Source organism: Balaenoptera ricei, chromosome 11, assembly GCF_028023285.1.
Source record: "Balaenoptera ricei isolate mBalRic1 chromosome 11, mBalRic1.hap2, whole genome shotgun sequence".
NCBI classification, from domain to species: domain Eukaryota; kingdom Metazoa; phylum Chordata; class Mammalia; order Artiodactyla; family Balaenopteridae; genus Balaenoptera; species Balaenoptera ricei.
Window position 1 is genome coordinate 40,181,622 of NC_082649.1, and position 26,510 is coordinate 40,208,131.

At 40.1% G+C, this 26,510-nt stretch overlaps 1 protein-coding gene and 2 pseudogenes across 3 annotated transcripts in view; 2 read left to right on the top strand and 1 right to left on the bottom strand.

Annotated features, from left to right (window-relative positions):
- ILRUN (inflammation and lipid regulator with UBA-like and NBR1-like domains) overlaps positions 1 to 26,510 on the top strand; it is a 113,858-nt gene that overhangs the window by 43,455 nt on the left and 43,893 nt on the right. For 2 of the 3 annotated variants that reach the window (XM_059938893.1, XM_059938895.1), the window contains exon 3: positions 2,942 to 3,139. The exons of the other annotated variant lie outside the window; for it this stretch is intronic. In XM_059938893.1, the coding sequence (XP_059794876.1) occupies positions 2,942 to 3,139 (198 nt within the window). The remainder of the gene's footprint in view (positions 1 to 2,941; positions 3,140 to 26,510) is intronic. 3 annotated transcript variants of the gene reach the window in all.
- On the top strand, positions 17,363 to 18,065 carry LOC132374229 (lysosomal-associated transmembrane protein 4B-like; annotated as a pseudogene).
- Positions 20,957 to 21,708, bottom strand: LOC132374022 (glyceraldehyde-3-phosphate dehydrogenase-like; annotated as a pseudogene).

Genomic DNA, 26,510 nt, shown 5'->3' on the forward strand with positions numbered 1-26,510 from the left:
GTACAGGAAGAAAATGGCAACCAGATCAGTGAAGGGCCCTGTTTGCATGTAGCTTAATTTGAAATGCAGTCTCTAAAGCTACAGGGGTTAAAAAGAGGGAGGGGGTCTTCACTGAGGTTTGCCTTCTGTCTTGCTCTTTGGATGTTCCTTGTTGTCTCCAAACTATTTCTATAATCACTTATACCTAGTAAGTCTCAGACTTTCTGGAACTGATGGACTTTTATTTTGTTTTTGCCATGCTCTCTATCATCTCAGAATTGCCACATGACAGGTTTCTTGTCTTGTTTTGTTTTGACTTTTTATGTCTTTTAATAAAATTATATTCCATGATAACTGGAGAATCACAGCCTTAGTCATATGTGTGCTTGCGATACTTAACTTGGAAAGTCATAAAACACAGATTAGTCTTTCTTTTCTTCTTATATATATCTACCCCCCCATTAAGCCAGTTGTAACAGACTTAATTTGAAGTGCTATTGTGTTATACTTCTCAAATCCAGATTTTTCTGGTATGCTTAGCCTGGTAGGCCAAGTAGCTCATCAGTATTTCCCTTCCTTCTGTATCAAGAGTCAGTATCAGTGACCTTTTCAGAACTACCTGACCTGACAGTTGGGGGCTGTAAGAACTATATTTCATAATAAACTGTTGGTAACTCTCAGAAGGCAGATGATTGGTTCTTCATTTTATAGCAGATTAACACTTTAGAGTTGATGGTGTATAACTCTTCCAGTTTTTTTTTTTTTTTTTTTTTTTTTTAAAGATTTATTTATTTAATTGATTGGTTGCTATGTGGGGTCTTCGTTTCTGTGCTAGGGCTTTCTCTAGTTGCGGCAAGCGGGGGCCACTCTTCATCGCGGTGCGCGGGCCTCTCAGTATCGCGGCCTCTCTTGTTGCGGAGCACAGGCTCCAGACGCGCAGGCTCAGTAGTTGTGGCTCACGGGCCCAGTTGCTCCGCGGCATATGGGATCTTCCCAGACCAGGGCTCGAACCCGTGTCCCCTGCATTCGCAGGCAGATTCTCAACCACTGCGCCACCAGGGAAGCCCACTCTTCCAGTTTTTTCAAGAGGCTCTCCAAGTACCACATCAATAGGGTCTGACGTACTAAAAAGATCAGGACCGTAGCCTCATAATTGTTAATCATTTAACATTTTACCAACTAACTCAGTATCCTGGGAATACAGCAGTACTCCCTCTTTTGCACAGATGAGAGATCCAACTGTCTCAGCTGCTTGTGCTTGTCTGCCTAGGACAGCCAAGTATTTTCCACACCCAGACAGTCTTGGTTTCCCTTGTTTTCTTTAAAGTTCCAAAACAGACACATTCTTGGATTTTCATATAAACATTGTCTTGTTATAGATGTGTGTGTGCATGTGTATGTGTATCTTTTAAAGAATAATTGTGAATTCAGCCCTATAATAGTAGCTTAATTTTCCTCTTGGATCTTGGTCTTTAAGGAGACTGACATTTTCCAAGGTACTTCACGTCAACTGCTACTATTCTTGACTAAGACAAATATGCTTTTGCTGGGCCATAGGCCCCAGAAATGAAAAAAAAGAATTTGCATGTATTGCCAGTGTATCATCCACAACATTTTCAACAGCAGCAGTTGCCCTTTATAGTGTTAACTTAAGAGGGCACTTTGCTGGCAGGATTTTTTTTAAAGAGGGTCTGACAGACATAGCGACCACTGCTCCATCTGCTACCCCTAAAATCCAAGAGCCACAGCAGGTGCCGTTCTACTGCTGAGATCTCAGCAATAGAGTGTTGGTTGCTTTTCTCTCCAGTTCTCTTTTTCAGTAGTAAACCATCAAGTATATCAAAACCGGCCTGGCACTTCACGAACAAGGTACTGAGGAATCCTAGAGTGCTGTTAGGAGATGAGTTTCAAGCATGCTGAAAGTACTTCCATGTCCAGCTTTTCATGGTGATTTGCTTTTATAATGAATGTATGTATCTCAACAAAAAGATATATAGAGGTTTCTGTATATAGTAAAAAGGAGTCTGTTGGAGAGACTTCACAGGAAAGATCACATCTAGTCACTGTGTGGCTACCTATGACTGGTCAGAAGTCAATATATTGATTTCTCATTTGAGTTAGTTTACGTGAAAATGGGTGTACAGGAGTGGGAACCAAATAAGACTGTTGCCACTTCCAAAGGAGGGAAAGACATTCCTGCCAAAGCCATTTCTCTGTCTTGCCATTCCTATTCTTTCTACAAGCACCTCCTGCTGGTGTCATCACCCCTGAGACAACGGGTCATTGTACTGTTATCAGGGCCCACTGTTCATATTTTCCCCACTACTGTTTGAACCTGAAAACGAAACTTTCACTTGACGCCTTTGTCTTATTTGCAGTCTTTTGACCCTCGATCTTTTCATTGTTAGGGACTCCAGAAGAAAAGTCATACATCAGGGAAAAAGCAGTTCTAAAATGAAAATAATACAGAAACTGTTCCTCTTCCCTGAATGGAAAGTTTCATCCTCTTTCCTCGATGGAAAAACTGGGGACAGTCAGACATATTTTTACTTTGAATGTCAGTTTAAAAGGTCAGGTGCAAATAGGCATGTGTTCTTAGTAGAGACAGCAGTCTTCGAAAGATGTGGGCCTGAGCTTCATTTCCATGGCTCTTTTCCGACATCATTCTTAGGTTCTACAGATTCAATGTGATGTGTGGCCTTCCCTGGGTCACCCCAAACACATTTTCTTGAGGAACTGCCTTGCTTTTGCTGTGTGTGCTTTCTCTTAGGGATAGACTGCTGGTCAGAGGTTGCTGACTCTGATTCTTGCTGACCAGTGAGGTGTTATATAGCTCAAAGATATGTGGCTAGGTTTACATATGTGTGAGAGACAAAGAGACCTCTTCTACAGTTTTGTAATGAACTGCACTCAGCATAGGACCATTGATTGCCTAACATTTTTTTCTTTTGCTTGAACTCAGGGGCAGAGGCCTGGCCTCCAGGGGTTTGTCTTAAATATGTCGGGGGAGACCAATTTGGACATGTGAACATGGTGATGGTGAGATCGCTAGAGCCCCAAGAGATTGCAGATGTCAGCGTCCAGATGTGCAGCCCCAGCAGAGCAGGAATGTATCAGGGACAGTGGCGGATGTGCACTGCTACAGGACTCTACTATGGAGGTGAGTATGTCCCTGTGCAGCCCAGGGTGAATGAATTAAGGTAACATCTTAAAGCATCCCCAGCATTGCTCACAGAGCCTGTCAAATTATGTAGCAGGGTGTGGTCCCTTTTAAACAGCGACCCCATGCGGGTAAATGACTTGAATTTAATGACTAATTGGTTCAGTCTAGCGGTCTCCTTTTTATACTAGGAATTTAGTTAAAATTTAGTGAAGTGTAATGAGATATATATTGCATTCTAAACAATGATTTAGTAGTGCTGCTATTTTTATTATATAATCTAGTAGGTGCTGTAAGAATACTGAAGGCAGTCCTTGTTCTCACAGTCTCTAGACAGAAGTTGTATAAAAAAAGATAATGCACAAAATGTGCATACTTCTCTCCACCTGATGACCTGTCAAGATGCTAGTACCTCTCACTCCTTCTTTTTACTGCCATACTTTTTGGACAGAGTGATTTACACTCATTGTCTCTTCTTCCCATTTACTTTTATTTTTCAAACCAGTCAATCCTTTACCCACTCCAGTGATGTTTATCAGCAACTATCCAGTTTCCAAATCCAGTAGCCACTTTCCAGTCTTCATACTAACTGACCCTCTATCATTTGACACCAAACTCTAAATGTTTTTTGAAGTGTATACCTTCTTAGACTCACATGGTACCTCTCTTGTTTCTTCTCTGAATGTTCTTTGTCTAGTCTCATTTTTGCCCTGGGACTACAGACATACCTTGATTTATTGACCTTCGCTTTATTGTGCTTTACAGATAATTTTGTTTTTTACGAATTGAAGATTCGTGACAACCTTTCGTTGAACAAGTCTGCTGGCACCGTTTTTCCAACAGCATTTGCTCACTTAGTGTCTCTGTGTCACATTTTGGTAATTCTCACAATATTTCAGACTTTCTCATTATTATTATATTTGTTATGGTGACCTGTGATCAGCAATCTATGATGTTTCTATTGTAATTGTTTTGGGATGCCACAAACTGTGCCCACATAAGACTGTGAATTTAATTGGTAAATGTGTGTGTTCTGACCATTCCACCAATTAGCCATTCCTCCATCTCGTTTCCTCTCCTTGGACCTCCCTATTCCCCGAGACACAATAATGTTGAAATTAGGTCGGTTGATAACTCTACAGTGGCCTCTAAGTGTTCAAGTGAAAGGAAGAGTCACACATCTCTCACTTTAAAAACTAGAAATGATTAAGCTTAGTGAGGAAGGCATGTCAAAAAACAAGATAGGCCAGAAACTAGGTCGCTTGTACCAAACAGCTAAGTTGTGAAAGCAAAGGAAAAGTTCTTCAAGGAAATGAAAAGTGCTACTCCAGTGAACACACGAATCATAAGAAAAGTGAGACAGCCTTATTGCTGATATGGAGAAAGATTGAGTGGTCTGGATAGAAGATCAAATCAGCCACCACATTCCCTTAAGCCAAAGCCTAATCCAGAACAAGGCCCTGACTCTCTTCAACTCTGTGAAGGCTGAGAGAGGTGAAGAAGCTGCAGAAGAAGTTTAAAGCTAGCAGAGGTTGGTTCTTGCAGTTTAAGGAAAGAAGCCCTCTCCATAACATAAAAGTGCAAGGTGAAGGAGCAAGTGCTGATGTAGAAGCTGCAGCAAGTTATCCAGAAGATCCAGCTAAGATAATTCATGAAGGTGGCCACACTAAACAAGAGATTTTCAATGTAGACAAGACAGCCTTATATTGGGAGAAGATGCCATCTAGGACTTTCATAGCTAAGGAGGAGAAGTCAGTGCCTGGCTTCAAAGGACCGGCTTTCTTGTTAGGGGCTAATGCAGCTGGTGGCTTTATGTTGAAGCCAGTGATCATTTACCATTCTGAAAACTCTAGGGCCCTTAAAAATTATGCTCAGTCTGCTCTGCCTGTGCTCTGTAAATGAAACAACAAAGCCTGGATGACTGTACATCTGTTTGCAACATGGTTCACTGACCATTTCAAGCCCACTGTTGAGACTTACTGCTCAGAAAAAAAGATTCCTTTCAAAATGTTACTACTCATCGATGGTGCTCCTGGTCACCCAAGAGCTCTGATGCAGATATACAACGAGATTTTCATGTCTGCCAACACATCATCCATTCTGTAGCCATAGATCAAAGAGTCATTTCTACTTTCAAGTCTTGTTCTTTAAGAAATACATTTTGTGAGGCTATGGTGAATCCTCTGATGCATCTGGGCAAAGTAAGTCCTTCTGGAAAGGATTCACCATTCTAGATGCCATTAAGAACATTTGTGATTCATGGGAGGAAGTCAAAATATCAGCATTAAGAGGAGTTTGGAAGCTGATTGCAACCCTCGTGGATGACTTTGGAGGGGTTCGAGACTTCAGCGGAGGAAGTAACTGCAGATGTGGATGTAGCGAGAGAACTAGAAGCGGAGCCTGAAGATGTGACTGAATGGCTGCAATCTCAGAATAAAACTTTAACCGATGAGGAGTTAACTTTTTACGACGAGCCAAGAAAGTGGCTCCTTGAGATGGTATCTACTCCTGGTGAAGATGCTGTGAAGATTGTTGAAATAACAACAAAGGACTTAGAATATTACATAAACTTAGTCGATAAAGCAATGGCAGGGTTTGAAAGGACTGACTCCCTATTTTGAAAGAAGTTCTACTGTGGGCAGAATGCTATCAAACAGCATTGCATGCTACAGAGAAATTGCTTGTAAAATGAAAAGTCAGTCAGTGCAGCAAACTTCATTGTTCTCTTACTTTAAGCTGCTCCAGCCTTCAGCAACTCCCAAGCTGATCAGTCTGTAGCCATCAACAAGGAGGCAAGACCCTCCACCAGCAAGAAAGATTACAACTTGCTAAAGGCTCAGATGATGGTTAGCGGTTTTTGCCAATAAAGTATTTTTTTTTTTTTTTTTTTTAATTATTAGCACCTTTAATTATTATTTATTTATTTATTTGGCTGTGTTGGGTCTTCACTTCTGTGCGAGGGCTCTCTCTAGCTGCGGCAAGCGGGGGCCACTCTTCATCGCGGTGCGCGGGCCTCTCACTATCGTGGCCTCTCTTGTTGCGGAGCACAGGCTCCAGACGCGCAGGCTCAGCAGTTGTGGCTCACGGGCCCAGTTGCTCCGCGGCATGTGGGATCTTCCCAGACCAGGGCTCGAACCCGTGTCCCCTGCACTAGCAGGCAGACTCTCAACCACTGCGCCACCAGGGAAGCCCCAATAAAGTATTTTTTAATTAAGATACGTACATCGTTTTCTTAGACATAATGCTATTGCACACTTAATAGACTACAGTGTACAGTAAACGTAATGCACTGGGAAACCAAAAAATTCGTGTGACTCGCGTTATGGCAGTATTCACTGTATTGCATTGATCTGGAACCGAACCAGCTATATCTCCAACGTATGCCTGTCCTAGATTGTGAGCTGGGCCCTGTTCATGCTCTGTGACCTCATCCACCCACCTGGCTTCATCTGTCACCAGTACGGCATACATGGTGGTACTCGAAGTCATATCTGTGGTGCAGACTCTTTGGAGTTTCAAACCTGTATTTAAGTGCTTGTGGACAGAACCCCTGGATATTCTGTAGAGTTTTGAATTTTAGTATCTCCTAGACAGAACTTATATTCTTGTTATTGTCATCCCACTGAGATGATCAGGCCAGAAGCTTGAGTCATCTTTTGTTCTGTCTTATCATCCTTAATCACAGACCAATTCGTATTCGTTTCTCTATATCCTATGTCCTAGAGATCTAGAGAAAAATAAATAAAAAAGAGTTTCTGTCCTCAGGGAGCTCTTAACTGGACTCATGGCCAGTGGGACCTTTGGAGTTATTTCAAGGAGTCCTGGAATTAATTTTCTCATATATGTTTTTGCAGCCAGTGGAAACTTGAAGTATTTCTCTGACTGAAAAAATTATAATGTTAGTGTCATTCTTTGTAACATCATTCTTTGCCGAAAACCTTTGTACCTCCTGTAATGGAGCCAAACTCCATGGCACAGGGCTTAAAGCTCCTCATGATCTGGTCTGGCCTCATTTTCACTTTCATCCTTAGTCACCTCTTTACTCCCCACAGCCAGTCCCCAAAGACACCACATGATTTCACTTCTTCATGCCCTTGCTCATGTTGTTCCCATTGCCTGAAATACCTTTTTCTTTACAACAAACCCCTGCTCATCCTCAGCACCCTGGTGAAGTCACCTTTCCTCCTTCCCTCCTCCCCCCTTCTTACTCGCCCCTCTACCCCAAGGAAATACCTCCTTCCCTTTTCACTTATATTATGCACACGCTTGTTATTACAGTTAACACATTGTGTTTTAGGTGTTTGTTTACTTATCCTTTTCTCCTACTAGACAGTGAACTATTTGTTGAATAAAGAATCAACATCATGTAACAATCATCTATCAGAATGCAGAGAGATTATTTCTCCCCTCTTTTCAGGCACCTCTCCTGAGAATCTTCTTACTTGCAAAGTTGGAAATAGTGTCTCCCATTGCTGAGCTCCATTTCATAATCTCTTTCCCTCTCCTTTGCCTCTCTTTGGCACTTTACCTCTTTCTGCCCAGTTAATTTGATGAATGTCTAATATTGCTTTTAAAACTTAAGGTGATACATGTCTCATTTATCTTTGTAACTCTTGAAAAAGCTGAGCCAAGTGCAGAGTGGAGAGTGGCTACTCAAATTTTTAAATGCATGTCAGTGTTTTTAAAGGAGGAGGAAGACAACATACATGACTTTTAAAAAAATTTCTCTGATGCAAAGATACTGCTTCATAGTGTTCTCCCATGCTTGAGAGCTCTTGTCTTATTTTGTGCGTGTGTGTGTTTTAGTGTTAAATTAAAAATAATTATCACTATATGTGACATTAAAATTTATACTTGTAACATCCCTCTCAAATTCTATAAGTAGGTAGAGTATAAATATACTAGCTCTGAAGGCAGTAAAAACTTCAAATCCTTCTTGGTCATATAGTCTGTGAGTTGTTTTTCAGGACTTTGAAATCTAATACCTACAAGGGATCTTAATAATTCATCTGATTCCATGGTTTTCAAGCATTTTTCTTAATCAGTGGAACCCTTTTCTTGATAAAAGTATATGTGAATGCCTCCTCCAAAAAAAGAGAAAAGATAAAACTGAAACTGGCTTTGTTGAATTGGGAGCCTCCTTGGCCTGTGTTTCCCTGCTTTCTGTCTGAGGTGACCTCCAGGGCTATGTGGAGTATAGTTTGCAAACCCTTCATCTACTCTAATAAAGAATTTAATTCCATTTACAAGTTACCGTATTCCATTGAATTCAGTTTAATGTTGATTATAAAACATGTCATGATAGCAGAACTGTTAAATGACTGGCAGAAAGTGAAATATACATATATACATAAAACCACAGCTGTGAACATGTGAAAAAAATAAGCTACTGTGTTAACCTTGGCATGAATGGCTCTTTCAGTTTTTCTGCTCACTCTTAGCTTGCTAGTGCATTGAGTATAGTGTAGTGGTAGGTGTTTGGAATGTAGGACTACATTGCCTGGGCACAAACTTCGACAAGTTAGGTAACTTCTCTATGCCTTATCTTTCTGGGGTTTTTTTTAAAGGTTTATTTTGATGTGGACCTTTTTTTTTTTAAGTCTTTATTGAATTTGTTACAATATTGCTTCTGTTTTATGTCTTGGTTTTTTGGCCGAGAGGCATGTGGGATCTTAGCTCACTGATCAGGGATTGAACCTGCATCCCCTGCATTGGAAGGCGACGTCTTAACCACTGGACCACTGGACTGCCAGGGAAGTCCCTTATCTTTCTGTTTTAACAACAAAGCTTGTTTTGTTTGTTTGTTTGTTTCTGGTTTTGGTTGGGTGGTCTCTTCTTTAGTCTTTAATGGTCTTTTCTAGAAAAAATCTATTCTCCTTATTTTTATAATAATACTTATGTTGTTTGAGCTCATTTCTCTTCCTAAAAGGAATTTTTGCTATATTTAATAATTTACAAAGTGGGTCTTCTTCCCTCATTTTAGATTGGTTGTACTCATTCAGTCTCTCAACAGGAGTGTGCTATTAGCATATTGTGTGGACAGTTCTTCTTTATGTGGGGCATATTTATAAGACCCTTGGCCCTCTCACTAAATACCATGTTCATCTTTAGAGCCACCCTCCACTCCCACCACACACATTTCTAACTCCCTTGGTTGAGTACCACTAAGTATTTGATTCTTGGCAGAGTTATTTTCAAGCCCAAACATTTTATTTTATCTTTTTTCTACAGACTTTTGCTTCTTAGATAAAAACAACCTGTTATCTAATGCCTACTTTATGTCAGGCATTGTACTGGGCTTTTTCATATAAATTATCTTATAAGGGAAGTATTAGCTGCACTTTATGGGTGGGGAAACTGAAGACCAGAGATAATTAATGACTTGTCTAAGTTTCAGTGAAAGTTATAAATTAGCTATAAATTATAGTTATAAATTAACAAAAGTAGTTTTATGATCTTTGCCATTGGACACTACTATATTGGGTTCACAGGGAAACTTTGGCTCCAGGTTGTTGGTACTTGGCAGAGTTTAGGGAGACTGGGGTATATGGTCCACAAGTCCTCTCCATTTCCAGAGTGAGTGGGAATGAGGGTCAGGCTGAGATTGGCAAGGTGACTCTTAGGTAGTTGAGTAAATATCAGTGTTCCCCAAGGAGTTCCTGCTTTTCAGGAGATATACAGTTCCTGTAGGACACTTGACTCTTGGAAAGGAGTAAGCAGCATGAGTGCTTGTCACCATTTTAGCCTTGGTACAAACATGCCTCCCCTCTTCCTAGTGGAGTACCATCTTTCAAAGTTCCACAGGAGACGGACTTCCCTAACGGTCCAGTGGTAAAGACTCCATGCTCCCAATGCAAGGGGTGCTGGTTCGGTCCCTGGTTGGGGAACTAAGGTCCCACACGCCGCACCATACAGCCAAAAATAAAAAAACCCACCAAAAAGAAAAAAACCAAAAAACCCCAAAGTTCCACAGGAGAGCTGTACCCCTGCACTTGATGGTTCCTTCTAAAGCAGAGGGGTTCTAGTTGTGCAGTAGGCCCTGAGGTCACGTGATACTCTGGTTATCACATGCTGATTAGGGTTTCTTCCGCTTGAAATAGCTCTTCTTGTTAAATGGCTTCATGTGGTTCCTTAAGGACAATTCACATGTAGATTAAATACTTACATTCATTTAGTTTTCTCAGAAGTTAGAAATGGAACTTCCCTTATAAAACTCCCAAATCATAATATATAATATAGTCCCACAGGTTAGGAAGCTTAATGGGTGCTCTATGTAAACCACACTGTTTATTTCTTTAAACCTTTGTAAGTTCTTCTTTCAGCTTCTCTAGTTTATGCAATGTCCACCTTAACCAGGTAGTGCAGAACTGCTCCTCCTCATTCTTCTCCAATGTTTTAACTGATGATGTTGTAAAAGAAGCTCTGCTTTCATGGATGTCCTCTAGACTCTACACAAGTGTCTTCTATTTAGATGCTGTTCTACTTGGAATTTCTACCAGCTCTCTTGCCCTTTTGCCTATTGACCCCACCTTTAGAATGTCTCTCTTTTATGTTGCACTTAAAAAACCTGCTTCATTTGCTTCTAGAAGATCCTCAATAAGATACTCTCTGAAAAAGGAAGGGAGGGAGGAAGGAAGGAAGGAAAACCACCAGCAGCAGCAGCCACAAGCAGGCTCTTGCCAGATTAGAGCTCCTGGAGCAGTCAGCCAACATGATGCCATTCTAGCCCCCTAGACATGTGTATCTAGCAACAGCCTGTGGAACAAAAACCACATTCACAGAAAGATAGACAAGATGAAAAGGCACAGGGCTATGTACCAGATGAAGGAACAAGATAAAATCCCAGAAAAACAACTAAATGAAGTGGAGATAGGCAACCTTCCAGAAAAAGAATTCAGAATAATGATAGTGAAGATGATCCAGGACCTCGGAAAAAAAAATGGAGGCAAAGATCGAGAAGATGCAAGAAATGTTTAACAAAGACCTAGAAGAATTAAAGAACAAATAAACAGAAATGAACAATGCAGTAACTGAAATGAAAAACTACACTAGAAGGAATCAATAGCAGAATAACTGAGGCAGAAGAACAGATAAATGACCTGGAAGACAGAATGGTGGAATTCACTGCTGTGGAACAGAATAAAGAAAAAAGAATGAAAAGAAATGAAGACAGCCTAAGAGACCTCTGGGACATTAAACGCAACAACATTTGCATTATAGGGGTCCCAGAAGGAGAAGAGAGAAAGACCAGAGAAAATATTTGAAGAGATTATAGTCGAAAACTTCCCTAACATGGGAAAGAAAATAGCCATCCAAGTCCAGGAAGCACAGAAAGTCCCATACAGGATAAACCCAAGGGGAAACACGCTGAGATACATAGTAATCAAATTGGCAAAAATTAAAGACAAAAATTATTGAAAGCAGCAAGGGAAAAACGACAAATAACATACAGGGGAACTCCCATGAGGTAAACAGCTGAATTCTCAGCAGAAACTCTACAAGCCAGAAGGGAGTGGCATGACATATTTAAAGTGATGAAAGGGAAGAACCTACAACCAAGATTACCCTTCCTGGCAAGGATCTCATTCATATTTGACGGAGATGTCAAAAGCTTTACAGACAAGCAAAAGCTAAGAGAATTCAGCACCACCAAACCAGCTCTACAACAAATGCTAAAGGAACTTCTCTAAGTGGGAAATACAAGAGAAGAAAAGGACCTACAAAAACAAACCCAAAACAATTAAGAAAATGGTCATAGGAACATACATGTCGATAATTACCTTAAACGTGAATGGATTAAATGCTCCAACCAAAAGACACAGGCTCGCTGAATGGATACAAAAACAAAACTCATATATATGCTGTCTACAAGAGACCCACTTCAGACCTAGGGACACATACAGACTGAAAGTGAGGGGATGGAAAAAGATATTCCATGCGAATGGAAATCAAAAGAAAGCTGGAGTAGCAATACTCATATCTGATAAAATAGACATTAAAATAAAGAATGTTACAAGAGACAAGGAAGGACACTACATAATGATCAAGGGATCAATCCAAGAAGAAGATATAACAATTATAAATATATATGCACCCAACATAGGAGCACCTCAATACATAAGGCAACTGCTAACAGCTATAAAAGACGAAATGGACAGTAACACAATAATAGTGGGAGACTTTAACACCTCACTTACACCTATGGACAGATCATCCAAACAGAAAATTAATAAGGAAACACAAGCTTTAAATGACACAATAGACCAGATAGATTTAATTGATATTTATAGGACACTCCATCCAAAAACAGCAGATTACACTTTCTTCTCAAGTGCGCACAGAACATTCTCCAGGATAGATCACATCTTGGGTCACAAATCAAGCCTCAGTAAATTTAAGAAAATTGAAATCATATCAAACATCTTTTCTGACCACAATGCTATGAGATTACAAATCAACTACAGGTAAAAAAATGTAAAAAACACAAACACATGGAGGCTAAACAGTATGTTACTAAATAACCAAGAGATCACTGAAGAAATCAAAGAGAAAATCAGAACATACCTAGACTAGAGACAAACGACAATGAAAACACGATGATCCAAAACCTATGGGATGCAGCAAAAGCAGTTCTAAGAGGGAAGTTTATAGCAATACAAGCCTACCTGAAGAAACAAGAAAAATCTCAAATAAACTAACCTTACACCTAAAGGAACTAGAGAAAGTAGAACAAACAAAACCCAAAGTTAGCAGAAGGAAAGAAATCAAAGATCAGAGCAGAAATAACTGAAATAGAAACAAAGAAAACAATAGCAAAGATCAATAAAACTAAAAGCTGGTTCTTTGAGAATAAACAAAATTGATAAACCATTAGCCAGACTCATCAAGAAAAACAGGGAGAGGACTCAAATCAATAAAATTAGAAATGAAAAAGGAGAAGTTACAACAGACACCACAGAAATACAAAGCATCCTAAGAGACTACTACAAGCAACTCTATGCCAATAAAATGGACAACCTGGAAGAAATGGACAAATTCTTAGAAAGGTATATAGCCTTCCAAGACTGAACCAGGAAGAAATAGAAAATATGAACAGACCAATCACAAGTAATGGAATTGGAACTGTGATTAAAAATCTTCCAACAAACAAAACTCCAGGACCAGATGGCTTCACAGGTGAATTCTATCAAACATTTAGAGAAGAGCTAACACCCATCCTTCTCAAACGCTTCCAAAACATTGCAGAGGAAGGAACACTCCCAAACTCATTCTGTGAGGCCACCATCACCCTGATACCAAAACCAGACAAAGATACTACAAAAAAAGAAAATTGCAGACCAATATCACTGATGAATATAGATGCAAAAATCCTCACAAAATACTAGCAAACAGAATCCAAGAACACATTAAAAGGATCATACACCATGATCAAGTGGGATTTATCCCAGGGATGCAAGGATTCTTCAATATATGCAAATCAATCAATGTGATGCACCATATTAACAAATTGAACAATAAAAACCATATGATCATCACAATAGATGCAGAAAAAGCTTTTGACAAAATTCAACACCCATTTCTGATAAAAACTCTCCAGAAAGTGGGCATAGAGGGAACCTACCTCAACATAATAAAGGCCATATATGACAAACCCACAGCAAACATCATTCTCAATGGTGAAAAACTGAAAGCATTTCCTCTAAGATCAGGAACAAGACAAGGATGTCCACTCTTACTGCTATTATTCAACATACTTTTGGAAGTCCTAGCCTCGGCAATCAGAGAAGAAAAAGAAATAAAAGGAATACAAATTGGAAAAGAAGAAGTAAAACTGTCACTGTTTGCAGATGACATGATACTATACATAGAGAATCCTAAAGATGCCACCAGAAGACTACTAGAGCTAATCAATGAATTCGGTAAAGTTGCAGGATACAAAATTAATGCACAGAAATCTCTTGCATCCCTATACACTAATGATGAGAAATCTGAAAGAGAAATTAAGGAAACACTCCTATTTACCATTGCAACAAAAAGAATAAAATACCTAGGAATAATCCTACCTAGGGAGACAAAAGACCTGTATGCAGAAAACTATAAGACACTGATGAAAGAAATTAACGATGACACAAACAGATGGAGAGATATACCATGTTCTTGGATTGGAAGGATCAATATTGTGAAAATGACTATACTACCCAAAGCAATCTACAGATTCAATGCAATCCCTGTCAAATTACCGATGGCATTTTTTACTGAACTAGAACAAAAAGTCTTAAAATTTGTATGGGGACATAAAAGACCCTGAATAGCCGAAGCAGTCCTGAGGGAAAAAAACGGAGCTGGAGGAATCAGACTCCCTGACTTCAGACTATACTACAAAGCTACAGTAATCAAGACAATATGGTACTGGCACAAAAACAGAAATATAGATCAATGGAACAGGATAGAAAGCCCAGAGGTAAACCCACGCACCTCTGGTCAACTAATCTATGACAAAGGAGGCAAGGATATACAATGCAGAAAAGACAATCTCTTCAATAAGTGGTGCTGGAAAAACTGGACAGCTACATGTAAAAGAATGAAATTGAACATTCCCTAACACCATACACAAAAATAAACTCAAAATGGATTAGAGACCTAAATGTAAGACCGGACACTATAAAGCTCTTAGAGGAAAACATAGGAAGAACACTCTTTGACATAAATCACAGCAAGATCTTTTTTGATCCACCTCCTACAGTAATGGAAATAAAAACAAAAATAAACAAATGGGACCTAATGTAACTTAAAAGCTTTTGCACAGCAAAAGAAACCATAAACAAGACGAAAAGACAACCCTCAGAATGGGAGGAAATATTTGCAAACGAATCAGCGGACAAAGGATTAATCTCCAAAATATATAAACAGCTCATGCAGCTCAATATTAAAAAAACAAATAACCCAATCCAAAAATGGGCAGAAGACCTAAATAGACATTTCTCCAAAGAAGACACACAGATGGCCAAGAAGCACATGAAAAGCTACTCGACATCACTAATTATTAGAGAAATGCAAAGCAAAACTACAGCGAGGTATCACCTCACACCAGTTAGAATGGGCTTCATCAGAAAATCTATGAACAACAAATGCTGGAGAGGGTGTGGAGAAAAGGGAACCCTCCTGCACTGTTGGTGAGAATGTAAACTGATACAGCCACTATGGAGCACAGTTTGGAGGTTCCTTAAAAAACTAAAAATAGAATTACCATATGATCCAGCAATGCCACTACTGGGCATATGCCCAGAGAAATCCACAATTTAAAAAGACACATGCACCCCAGTGTTCATTGCAGCACTATTTACAATAGCCAGGTCATGGAAGCAACCTAAATGCCCATCGACAGACAAATGGATAAAGAAGATGTGGCACATATATACGATGGAATATTACTCAGCCATAAAAAGGAACGAAATTGGGTCATTTGTTGAGACGTGGATAGATCTAGAGACTGTCATACAGAGTGAAGTAAGTCAGAAAGAGAAAAACAAATATCGTATATTAACGCATTTATGTGGAACCTAGAAAAATGGTACAGATGAGCCGGTTTGCCGGGCAGAAATTGAGACACAGATGTAGAGAACAAACGTATGGACACCAAGCGGGGAAAACGGCCGGGGGGGTGCGGGTGGGGGTGTGATGAATTGGGTGATTGGGATTGATATGTATACACTGATATGTATAAAATGGATAACTAATAAGAACCTGCTGTGTAAAAAAAGAAATTAAAAAATATTCTTTATCTCTTTAAAAAAAGAAAAAAAGATGCTCTCTGTTTCAGTTCTGATCTCTAGATCCCTCCAGTATCAGAAATAGGAGTACCCCTTGAAGATAAGATTTATTTTTTGATAAAAGAAATGCTAGCCAAAGCTGATTGTGATTTGTATGGGAAGTGTTTTTAGAAGGGACATTTCAATATGTAAATGAGATCCAAAATCCTTAAATATCTTTACATTATAAGGTGTACATTATGTTTAAAAGGCAATGGGCTATTTTGGCTTCAGAGAAGGAAGCCTGCAGGTTTGTACAAGCCAGCTGGTTGTACTGACACCAAGTGGTCATTTGTTTGGTGGTCGTGTCCAGGTAGTTCCTCAGGAGTTACAGGCAGTGTGAAGTGGCTCTACTGTTCAGATTAATCTCTAAAATGCAGTCATGTGGGTCCTGAACCTCTGTGAAGCATGGAAATCAAGAGATCAGGTGAAACAGTGATAGATCTTTAAAGTGTAGTAAGTAAAATATTTGCATGTCTAGGTATGAAGCGTCAGATGTTTTAACTACTTGGAAATTGTAATGTGAGTAGTTTTAATGTGAACTGTTCGTGCTAACACTGTTTCCTTTATAATTGTATTATTTCTCAGTAGACCAAATATATATTTAAGGGTTTGGTAGAAGTGCAAAAATATAATTTCAAAGCAGCATCTTTTTTCTTATGGTAGCCAGAGCCATTTTGATAATGGAAATGTCTTTGATCTGGAATGTTAGGTTCCAAGGATTCTGATTTTCAGGATCGACAGTTGCTTAAAAATTTTTAACCAAATTTAACTCTTTATTAATATCCATATACTTATTGTTAGAAAGAAAATAAATAGTTGTAAAACCACTGACCATTTAAAAAATAAATACTTAGGCATAATTGCTTTTTTTTTTTTTAATTTATTTTATTTATTTATTTATTTATGGCTGCATTGGCTCTTTGTTGTTGCGTGCGGGCTTTCCCTCGTTGTGGTGAGCGGGAGCTACTTTTCCTTGTGGTGGGTGGGCTTCTCATTGCAGTGGCTTCCCTTGTTGCGGAGCACAGGCTCTAGGCACGTGGGCTTCAGTAGTTGTGTCACGCAGGCTCAGTAGTTGTGGCACACGGGCTTAGTTGCTCTACGGCATGTGGGATCTTCCCGGACCAGGGCTCAAAGCCTTGTCCCCTGCATTAGCAGGTGGATTTTTAACCACTGTGCCACCAGGGAAGCCCGGCATAACTGCTTTTTAAAAAAATATAATTCTTGGAGGCAGCTGCTCGGAGCTCTCTGGGGAGGCGTGGAGCAAGGGCTAGCGGGCAGCGATCGGGGCTAGGAGCGCGAGCGGGAGTGGCTGAGGAGCCGGCAGCAGCCATGCGTTGGGCCCGGACCAATGCGGCTGAAGCTCCCGCAAACTTGGGCGCGCGCTCACGCTGCTCCGCCGGCGGCCTGAGTGATGAAGATGGTGGCCCCCTGGACGCGGTTCTACTCTAACAGCTGCTGCCTGTGCTGCCATGTCTGCACCGGCACCATCCTGCTTGGCGTCTGGTACCTGATCATCAATGCCGTGGTACTGCTGCTTCTGTTGAGCGCCCTGGTTGATCCAGATCACTTTTCACTTATCACTTTTCAAGTTTTGAACTCAGAGGTGACTTTGAGTTCATGGATGATGCCAGCATGTGCATTGCTATTGCAATTTCTCTTCTCATGATCCTGATCTGTGCAGTGGCTACTTATGGAGCATACAAGCAACATGCGGCCTGGATCATCCCATTCTTCTCTTACCAGATCTTTGATTTTGCCCTGAACAGCTTGGTTGCAGTCACTGTGCTTGTTTATCCAAACTCCATCCAGGAATACATACGACAGCTGCCTCCTGATTTTCCTTACAAAGATGATATCATGTCAGTGAATCCTACCTTGTTTGGTCTTTATTATTATTCTGTTTATCAGCATTATCTTTACTTCTAAGGGTTACTTGATTAGCTGTGTTTGGAACTGCTACCGATTCATCAGTGGCAGGAACTCCTCCGATGTCCTGGCCTCTGTTACCAGCAATGACACTACGGTGCTATGCACCCCCATACGATGATGCCACTGTGAATGGCGCCGCCAAGGAGCCACCACCACCTTATGTGTCTGCCGAAGCCTGGAAGTAGGGTGTAGTTGAGAGTGACAGCTTGACTTTCATACATCAGGGCAATAGGTCTTTAATTTTACTTCTGAGATGAGCTTCTGAGCTTATTTGTTGCTGAAATGCTACAGTTTAAAATTTTAGATGTTAAGTTGAAACTCTCTGTAGTTTGAAACCTATGCTTTAGCTAGAGCACCATGATAGAGTAACTGTAGACTTCTTTCTCTGGGGGGTGCGATGGGCTCCCCTAGTCTTCGCTCAGCATTGAAACTACCCAACAATGCGGATGAACCTTTTGTCCGAGGAGGCTGTTGTACATGCTGAGCCCCCGAGTTGAAGAATTTATGACACTTTTCTCTCCGTTCCCTCCTTTCTCTTTTGAACACGTAAAATAAAATCAAAATTATATGATGCTTAGGCCATTCCAGTTTATAGAACAAACCTTAGAAGAGGAATGTTAATCGTGTAAGGAGTCCATATATATACGTAAAACAAGAATTTCCTTAGATCCTTTATGATTTAAATTCAGTGATAATTTGAGTTTGCTGGTCAAGGATTTTGTCCATGGGCCAAATTGAAACCCTTTGTCGATTCTTGGCAGTGAGGGCAGTCAGTCGCCACCCCGGTGGCTGCTCTTGTACACCCATGTCTCGGGTCACGGCGTGGCGTGTTAGAGGGGAACTGGTTGGTACTGTGTGGTATCAGGTTCTCCCTTTCTCCCAGTTTCCCATCCCTGCTCAGAGCCCCCCTTTCACTAAGTGTTCTGCCCTAGCCTGACTCAGGGAAGACGTCCATCAGCCTTTGTCAAGTGGAATTGCTGATATGTATTTATCCAACAATCTGAAAAAAGGTTTTCTTCTCTCTCTGCAAGGCACATCCTACTACTTTGAACTTCTGAGTATGTCTCATCATCTTTTAAAATGAGTGTAAAACAGTCTTCAGAAAAATGGGAGGTGGCGGGGGTGCTTTCCTGTGAAATGCCCCTATCTTGACTACCTGAATTTCAAGGGACTTTTATATATTCATATGTTCAAAAGTCACACCTCTCCTGTTTGTTCATTATTGAATGTGCTGTAAATGAAGCCATTTGGAATTAAAGTGAGATTTGCCCACATCCAAGAAAAATGTATATATATATAATTCTTAACTTTTTTGTGTGTATGCATTGGTAAGGGCTATAGCTTAGATAGAATCTAGTTAAAAAGTGTTTCATTACGTAGAGAGTATATCCCTATCATAGTAAAACATAAACACATAAAACTTCCTGCGCTTCTTTGATTCTTATGTGACAGTAATTTTAATATGCATCATTGGTTTAATGACTACTTTTCTTGTGAGGAGAAGGGAAGAGCATTATCATATTAAATGAACATATTTGATCATATGATACATTTTGATTTCAGAAATATTAAAAATGAGGTGAAAAGTAAGACTTACAATGGAGGAGATATGTCCATTTCCCCGTCACAAAAATGTTTACATATATGCTGAAATTGTTTCAGATGAGTAATTCTTAAAGTTTTACTGAATTGTTATGTGATGGGAATTTTTAATAAGTGCCGTTGTGTACCCTTGCCACTGAATCAGACCACAGCATGTCTCTTATAAATCAGGAAGCAAGCATAATTGCTTCCTATTCAAATCATGGTGAATATCTAATTTATCATTACAGTAGTCCCCCCCCCTTGTCCTTGGGGGAACATTCCAAGACCCCCAGTGGATGCCTGAAACCACGGATAGTGCTGAACCCCATATATACTGTGGTTTTTCCTGTACATACATACCTATGATAAAGTTTAATTTATAAATTAGGCACAATAAGAGATTAACAATAACTAATAATAAAATAGAACAGTTATAACAATATGCTGTAATAAGAGTTATGTGAATGTGGTCTCTCTCCCTCCCTCTCTCCTTCTGTCTCTCTCTCTCTCAAAATATTTTATTGTTTGTATCCACCCTTCTTGTGATGATGTGAGATGATAAAATACCTACAAGGAGGATCATTTGCTTTGGGTGATCCTGGATCATCAAGCCATGACAATGTGGATGGTTGGATGTCAGGAGCAGATGATGTCAATGGTTGGGGGTTCTGGGTGGGATGGAGCGGGAAGGCATGAGATTTCATCATGCCACTTAGAATGGTGTGCAGCTTAAAACTTACGAATTGTGTATTTCTGGAATTTTCCATTTAGTATTTTCAGATTGAGGTTGGCCTTGGGTAACTGAAACCACAGAAAGCAAAACTGTGGGTGTGGGGGCTATATAACTACTGAAAAATATGTGGTTATTTTTCTTAACAGAATGGTGATTAGTGTCTAAAGTAATTGAAGTATAGGGCTTTTAAGCTTTATCTGATATCTTAATTTTTATGATGCAGTTTATATTCCTTAATTATTGCTTGAAATGTAGCTGTTATTTTATTTTTAAAAACCTCGTATTAGTCTTGCAGTTAACTGTAGGAATCTTTGAAGAAGGTATCTTTTTACTGAAAAGCAAATTCCATTCTCTTCCTGTAATGATGCTTTGACATTAGCCACACAGTGCTCTAATGAGTTTTTCCTTGGAATGGCAAAGATATTTATCACTTAGAAATTAGTTCATTCTGTAATCTTTATCTTGAAAAATAAAAATCCCTTTTTAAAAAACCCTCTTAATTTTTCTCCTTTTAAATTTAAAGAGCTTATGGTTTCCTTTCTTTACATAGAGAATGTCAATGTCAGACATTTGGCTCCAGGTAGGAATGCTTTGAGCCTCTGGATTTTACTTGGTAGTGATCAGTGTCCTTCCAGTTTCCTCTTATGATTTCTTTTTTTTTTTTTTTTTTTTTTTGCCTGGGTACAGTGTACTTTATTGATGGTACATGATAAGGTAGGGCTCCCTAAGCCCCTCCTCCTCCCCCTTCCTCATGGGGTCTGGGATGGAAACCGTGTGATCGGGAGATTCTCAAGTGTGTTGGAGGACGGAGTTGGGGCAAGGACTCCCCAGCAGTGGAGGACCTCTCTCTTCCTCTCGTGCTCCTGCTGGGGCTGGTGGTCCAGGGACTCTTACTCCTTGGAGGCCATGTGGACCATGAGGTCCACAACCCTGTGGCTGTAGCCAAATTCATTGTCGTACCAGGAAATGAGCTTGACAAAGTGGTCGTTGAAGGTGATGCCAGCCCCAGCATCGAAGGTAGAAGAGTGGGTGTCACTGTTGAAGTCACAGGAGACAACCTGGTCCTCAGTGTAGCCCAGGATGCCCTTGAGGGGGCCGTCCGCCGCCTGCTTCACCACCTTCTTGATGTCCTCGTATTTGGCAGGTTTCTCCAGGCGGCAGGTCAGATCCACGACGGACACGTTGGGGGTGGGGACGCGGAAAGCCATGCCAGTGAGCTTCCCGTTCAGCTCAGGGATGACCTTGCCCACAGCCTTGGCAGCGCCAGTAGAAGCGGGGATGATGTTCCGGGCAGCCCCTCGGCCGTCACGCCACAGCTTCCCGGAGGGGCCATCCACGGTCTTCTGGGTGGCAGTGATGGCATGGACCGTCGTCATGAGTCCCTCCACGATGCCGAAGTGGTCATGGATGACCTTGGCCAGGGGGGCCAAGCAGTTGGTGGTGCAGGAGGCATTGCTGACGATCTTGAGGTGGTTGTCATACTTCTCATGGTTCACGCCCATGACAAACATGATTTCTAAGAGTTTTGCTTGTACTTTGTTTTTAGATGGTCTTAAAAGTAATTGAATTCTACAGTGGGTCAGGCTTTGGCTTAGTAGCCACTTCAAAGTCATTTTTTCCTTTTTTAGTTTTACAATTGTCTTTTGTATTTAGAAATCAGAAGTGAATAGGAAAGCAGACCTTATCTGACCTAAGTCTTACTAAGACTTTAGAGAGCATTTAATAATACATTTTATTTAACTTGGTATAGCCCAAATAGTATCATTTCAACGTGTGGCTGTAGTTCCATTTCAAGCACTCAGTAGCTACATGTGGCTAGTGGCCTGCAGCTCTATAAACTCTGGTATGTTGTACCAACTTTTTTTGTTTTCTATAACAAATTGTGTAGAATTGGTGGCCATCTTCTTCTAAAGAATTTGCTAGTGAAACCTTCTGGGCCTGGAGGGTTCTTTTTTTTTTTTTAATTATTTTTGGCTGCGTTGGGTCTTCGTTGCTGCGTGTGAGCTTTCTCTAGTTGCGGCAAGTGGGGGCTACTCTTCGTTGTGGTACGTGGGCGTCTCATTGTGGTACCTTCTCTTGTTGCGAAGCACGGGCTCTCGGTGCACGGGCTCAGTAGTTGTGGTTTGTGGGCTCAAGAGCCCAGGCTCAGTAGTTGTGGTGCACGGGCTTAGTTGCTCTGCGGCATGTGGGATCTTCCTGGACCAGGGCTCGAACCCATGTCCCCTGCATTGGCAGGCGGATTCTTCACCACTGCGCCACTAGGGAAGCCCTTCAGTTTATTTTTATAGTTATAGATCTGTTCAGATTATCTTTCATCTTGGGTGACTTTGCGTAATTTCAAGGAGTTGGTCCTTTTCACTAAATCATTGAATTTATGTGTGTAGAATTGTTTGTACTATCCTTTGTTATCATTCTAATGCTTTCTGTGTCTGTAGTGATAGCCCTCTCTTATTCTTGATATTTTGTGTCTCCTCTCTTTTTTTCTTTAATAATCTTGATAGATTTCTTAATTTTAAGGAAACCAGCTTTTGGTTTCATTGATTTTCCTCTGTTTCTCTGTTTTCAGTTACATGGATTTCTGCTCTTTTTACTTTTTTTTTTTTTTTTTTGGCTGCGTTGGGTCTTCATTGCTGTGCGCGGGCTTTCTCTAGTTGCGGTGAGCGGGGCTACTCTTTGTTGCGGTGCGCGGGCTTCTCATTGTGGTGGCTTCTCTTGTTGCAGAGCACGGGCTCTAGAGCACAGGCTCAATAGTTGTGGCGCACAGGCTTAGTTGCTCTGCGGCATGTGGGATCTTCCTAGACCAGGGCTTGAACCTGTGTCGCTGAATTGGCAGGTGGATTCTTAACCACTGCGCCACCAGGGAAGTCCCTGGATTTCTACTCTTACTTTTATTATTTCCCTCCTTCTGCTTGACGTGAGTTTATTTTTTTCTTTTTCTAGTGTCTTAAGATGGAAGCTTGGGGTCATTGATTTGAGACCTTTCTTTTATAATGTAGGTATTTAGTATTATTCTCTTAGTCTGTTTGGGCTGCCGTAATAAACTACTATAGACTGGGTGGCTTGTAAACAACAGAAATGTATTTCTTACATTTCTGGAGTCTGGGAAGTCTAAAATAGAGATGCTGGCAGATTCAGTGTCTGTTGAGGGCTAGTCTCCTACTTCATAAGGTGGCCTTCTTGCTGTATCCTTTCTGGGATGTTTTTTAATAAGGATGCTAATGCCATTCATGAGGGCTCTACCCTCAGGACCTAATCACCTCTCAGAGGCCCAACTTCGAAATACACTCACATTGGGGATTAAGTTTCAAAATAAAAATTTGTTGGTGGGAGGATACAAATGTTTAGTCTATAACAACTGTAAATTTCCCTCAGAGTGCTGCTTTTAGCTGCCTACCATAAATTTTGAAATACTGTATTTTCATTCAGTTCAAATTATTTCCTAATTTCCCTTGAGACTTCCTGTTTGACCCATGGATTATATTGAAGTATGTAGTTAAGTTTCCAAATGTTTGGTAATTTTTCTGTTATCTTGTTTGATCATTTCTAGTTTAATTCTATTATGTTAAGAGAGCATACTTTGCATGATTTCAATTCTTTTAAATTTGTTAAGGTGTTTATGACCCAGGAGATACACCCAAGAAATATTGTCTATCTTGGTGAGTATTTCATGTGTACCTCGAAAGGATGTGTATTTTGCTATTGTTGGGTGAAGTGTTGTATAAATGTCAGTTAGATGTAGTTGGTTGATGCTGTTGTTCAATTTCTCTATATCTTTATAGATTTTTATTGGGGGGATCAACTAGTTCTATCTATTACTGAGAAAAGAGTGTTGAAGTCTCCACCTTCAGTTTTGGACTTGTCTGTTTCTCCTTTCAGTTCTGTCAGTTTTGAGTTGATGTATTTTGAAGCTTTGTCGTTAAGTGCATACACATTTAAGATTATGTCTTCAAGGTGCGTGACCCATTTATTATTGTGTAATGTCCCTCATTGTCGCTGGTAATTTTCTTCATTCTGAAGTCTGATATTAATATAGCCACTCTGGCTTTCTTTGATTAGTGTTTGCATGCTGTATCTTTTCCTAGCCTTTTACTTTCAGCCTACCTATATTATTATATTTGGAGTTTCTTATAGACAGCATATAGTTAGGCTATTTTTTTTTCCTTTCTGACAATCTCTTCTAATTGGTGTGTTGAGACTATTCACATTTACTATAGGTATTGATACATTTGAATTTAGTTCAACTATTTTATTATTTGAGGACTTTTAAATCAATTACATCACTAAACTTATTTGTGATTAAATTCTTTAAAAAATGTATTTGTCCTCATAATAAAAGAAATATATGACCTAGAAGATACAGAAAATATAAAGAAAAAACATTTATTCTGAAATACAGATATAGACACTGTTAGTGTATGTATCCAAATATTAAAAGCATAAAAAATTTTGTTTTTCAAATTTGATATTGTGCTACATATAATTTTGTGTAACCTACTTTTTTCCTACTCGCTAATATTTTAGAACCTTCCCCCTACTATTAACCAAAATGTTGTAGATTGTTCTTTCTTTTTCAGTTGAGATAAAATTCACATAACAAGTTAACCACTTAAAGCGTACAATTCATTGGCATTTAGTGCATTCACAGAATTGTGCAGTCATCATCTGTTTAGTTCCAACACATTTTTATTACCCCAAAAGGAAACTCCATACCCATTAAGCGGTCACTCCTCATTCATAGAGCCCCTGGTGACCACAAATGTACTTTTTGTCTCTATGGATTGATAATTCTTTCTGCTGTGTTGGGGCAAGGTATATAAATAGTGATCAAAAAATAAAATATATTAGACAGCCATCTCAAAAACAGAATCTGGGCTGCTTACTAAGAATGAACAAACCATAATTTACTTGGCTCACTTACAGTTAAATTCTTAAATATTCTTCTTTATTAAAGAAGGACAGTAGAGTAACACTATGAACCTTGAAGTCATACCATCTGGGTTTGACTTCTAGTTCAACAATGCAGTAGCAGTGTGACCTTTAGGAAATTATTTTATCTTTCAATGACTCAGTTTCTTCACCTATAAAATAAGGAAAACAGTACTCACCTCATAGGGTTTTGAGGGAATTTGAGGAGTTAATGCATGTAAAAGCTTTTAGAACAGCACCTGGCATGGTAAGCAATGAATAGGTGTTAGATGCTGCAGCTGCTACTGCTTCTTCTTCTTCTTGTTTCTTTTCTTTTTATATATAAATTTATTTATTTTTGGCTGCATTGGGTCTTCATTGCTGCACACGGGCTTTCTCTAGTTGCGGTGAGCAGGGACTACTATTTGTTGTGGTGCGTGGCTTCTTATTGCGGTGGCTTCTCTTGTTGCGGAACATGGGCTCTAGGCGCGTGGGCATCAGTAGTTGTGGCACCTGAGTTCAGTAGTTGTGGCTTGTGGGCTCTAGAACGCAGGCTCAGTATTTGTGGCACACAGGCTTAGTTGCTCCACGGCATGTGGGATCTTCCCGGACCAGGGCTTGAACCCACGTCCCCTGAATTGGCATGTGGATTCTCAACCACTGCACCACCAGGGAAGCCCCTTCTTCTTGCTATTAAAAGATACGACTATATTGTGAAACCTTATGTGGTAATCCTTCCTCAACTGTTAACTTGTCTTGTAAGAACTCTCTTAGTAAAGATTCCGTAAGGTTTTTCCATGTCAGATATTTCAGTGATCTCTTGACCTGGTGGCATCTTCAGGATGGAGTCAAAAATTCCAGGTCATAAAACGAGAAAGGTGTTAAACATGTGGAATACCCAAGGCAGAAGAATATGTGCACTGCTTAATGTGCACTGAAAATTATGCAGAGAATTAAAATTTACCAGAGCAGAAACCACCAGTGGAAACCTGTGGGAACCAGTACTGGGGTAGAAAAACCAGAACTGTAATTGACAAATTGCTGGAGGCTCAGTGTGGACAAGCCTGAGAGATGAAGACTCTAGGAGTGTCCCCACACTTTCATGAGTTTTACCTCAAGAATCTCTACCAGGTTTTCCCAGTGAATATTGGAGGAAAAAAATCCCCTAATTCTTCTGGCAGGGAAGGGGGAAAGTAACTGTTTTGAAATTACCCAGAATATTGTGTTTTTCTTAAGGCCTGCCCTCAGGAGAAATTATTTTACCAGAGCCTTACCTGCTGTGGGTTTATCAGAGCCTAACTGACCTAGAGGAAGGGAAATGCCCAGCTCCAGTCCCCTTAGCCATCCTGTCCCATAAATGGGGAAGAAAACTGAGAAGCACTGATGAAGTTCATAGTCCAGGGGCACA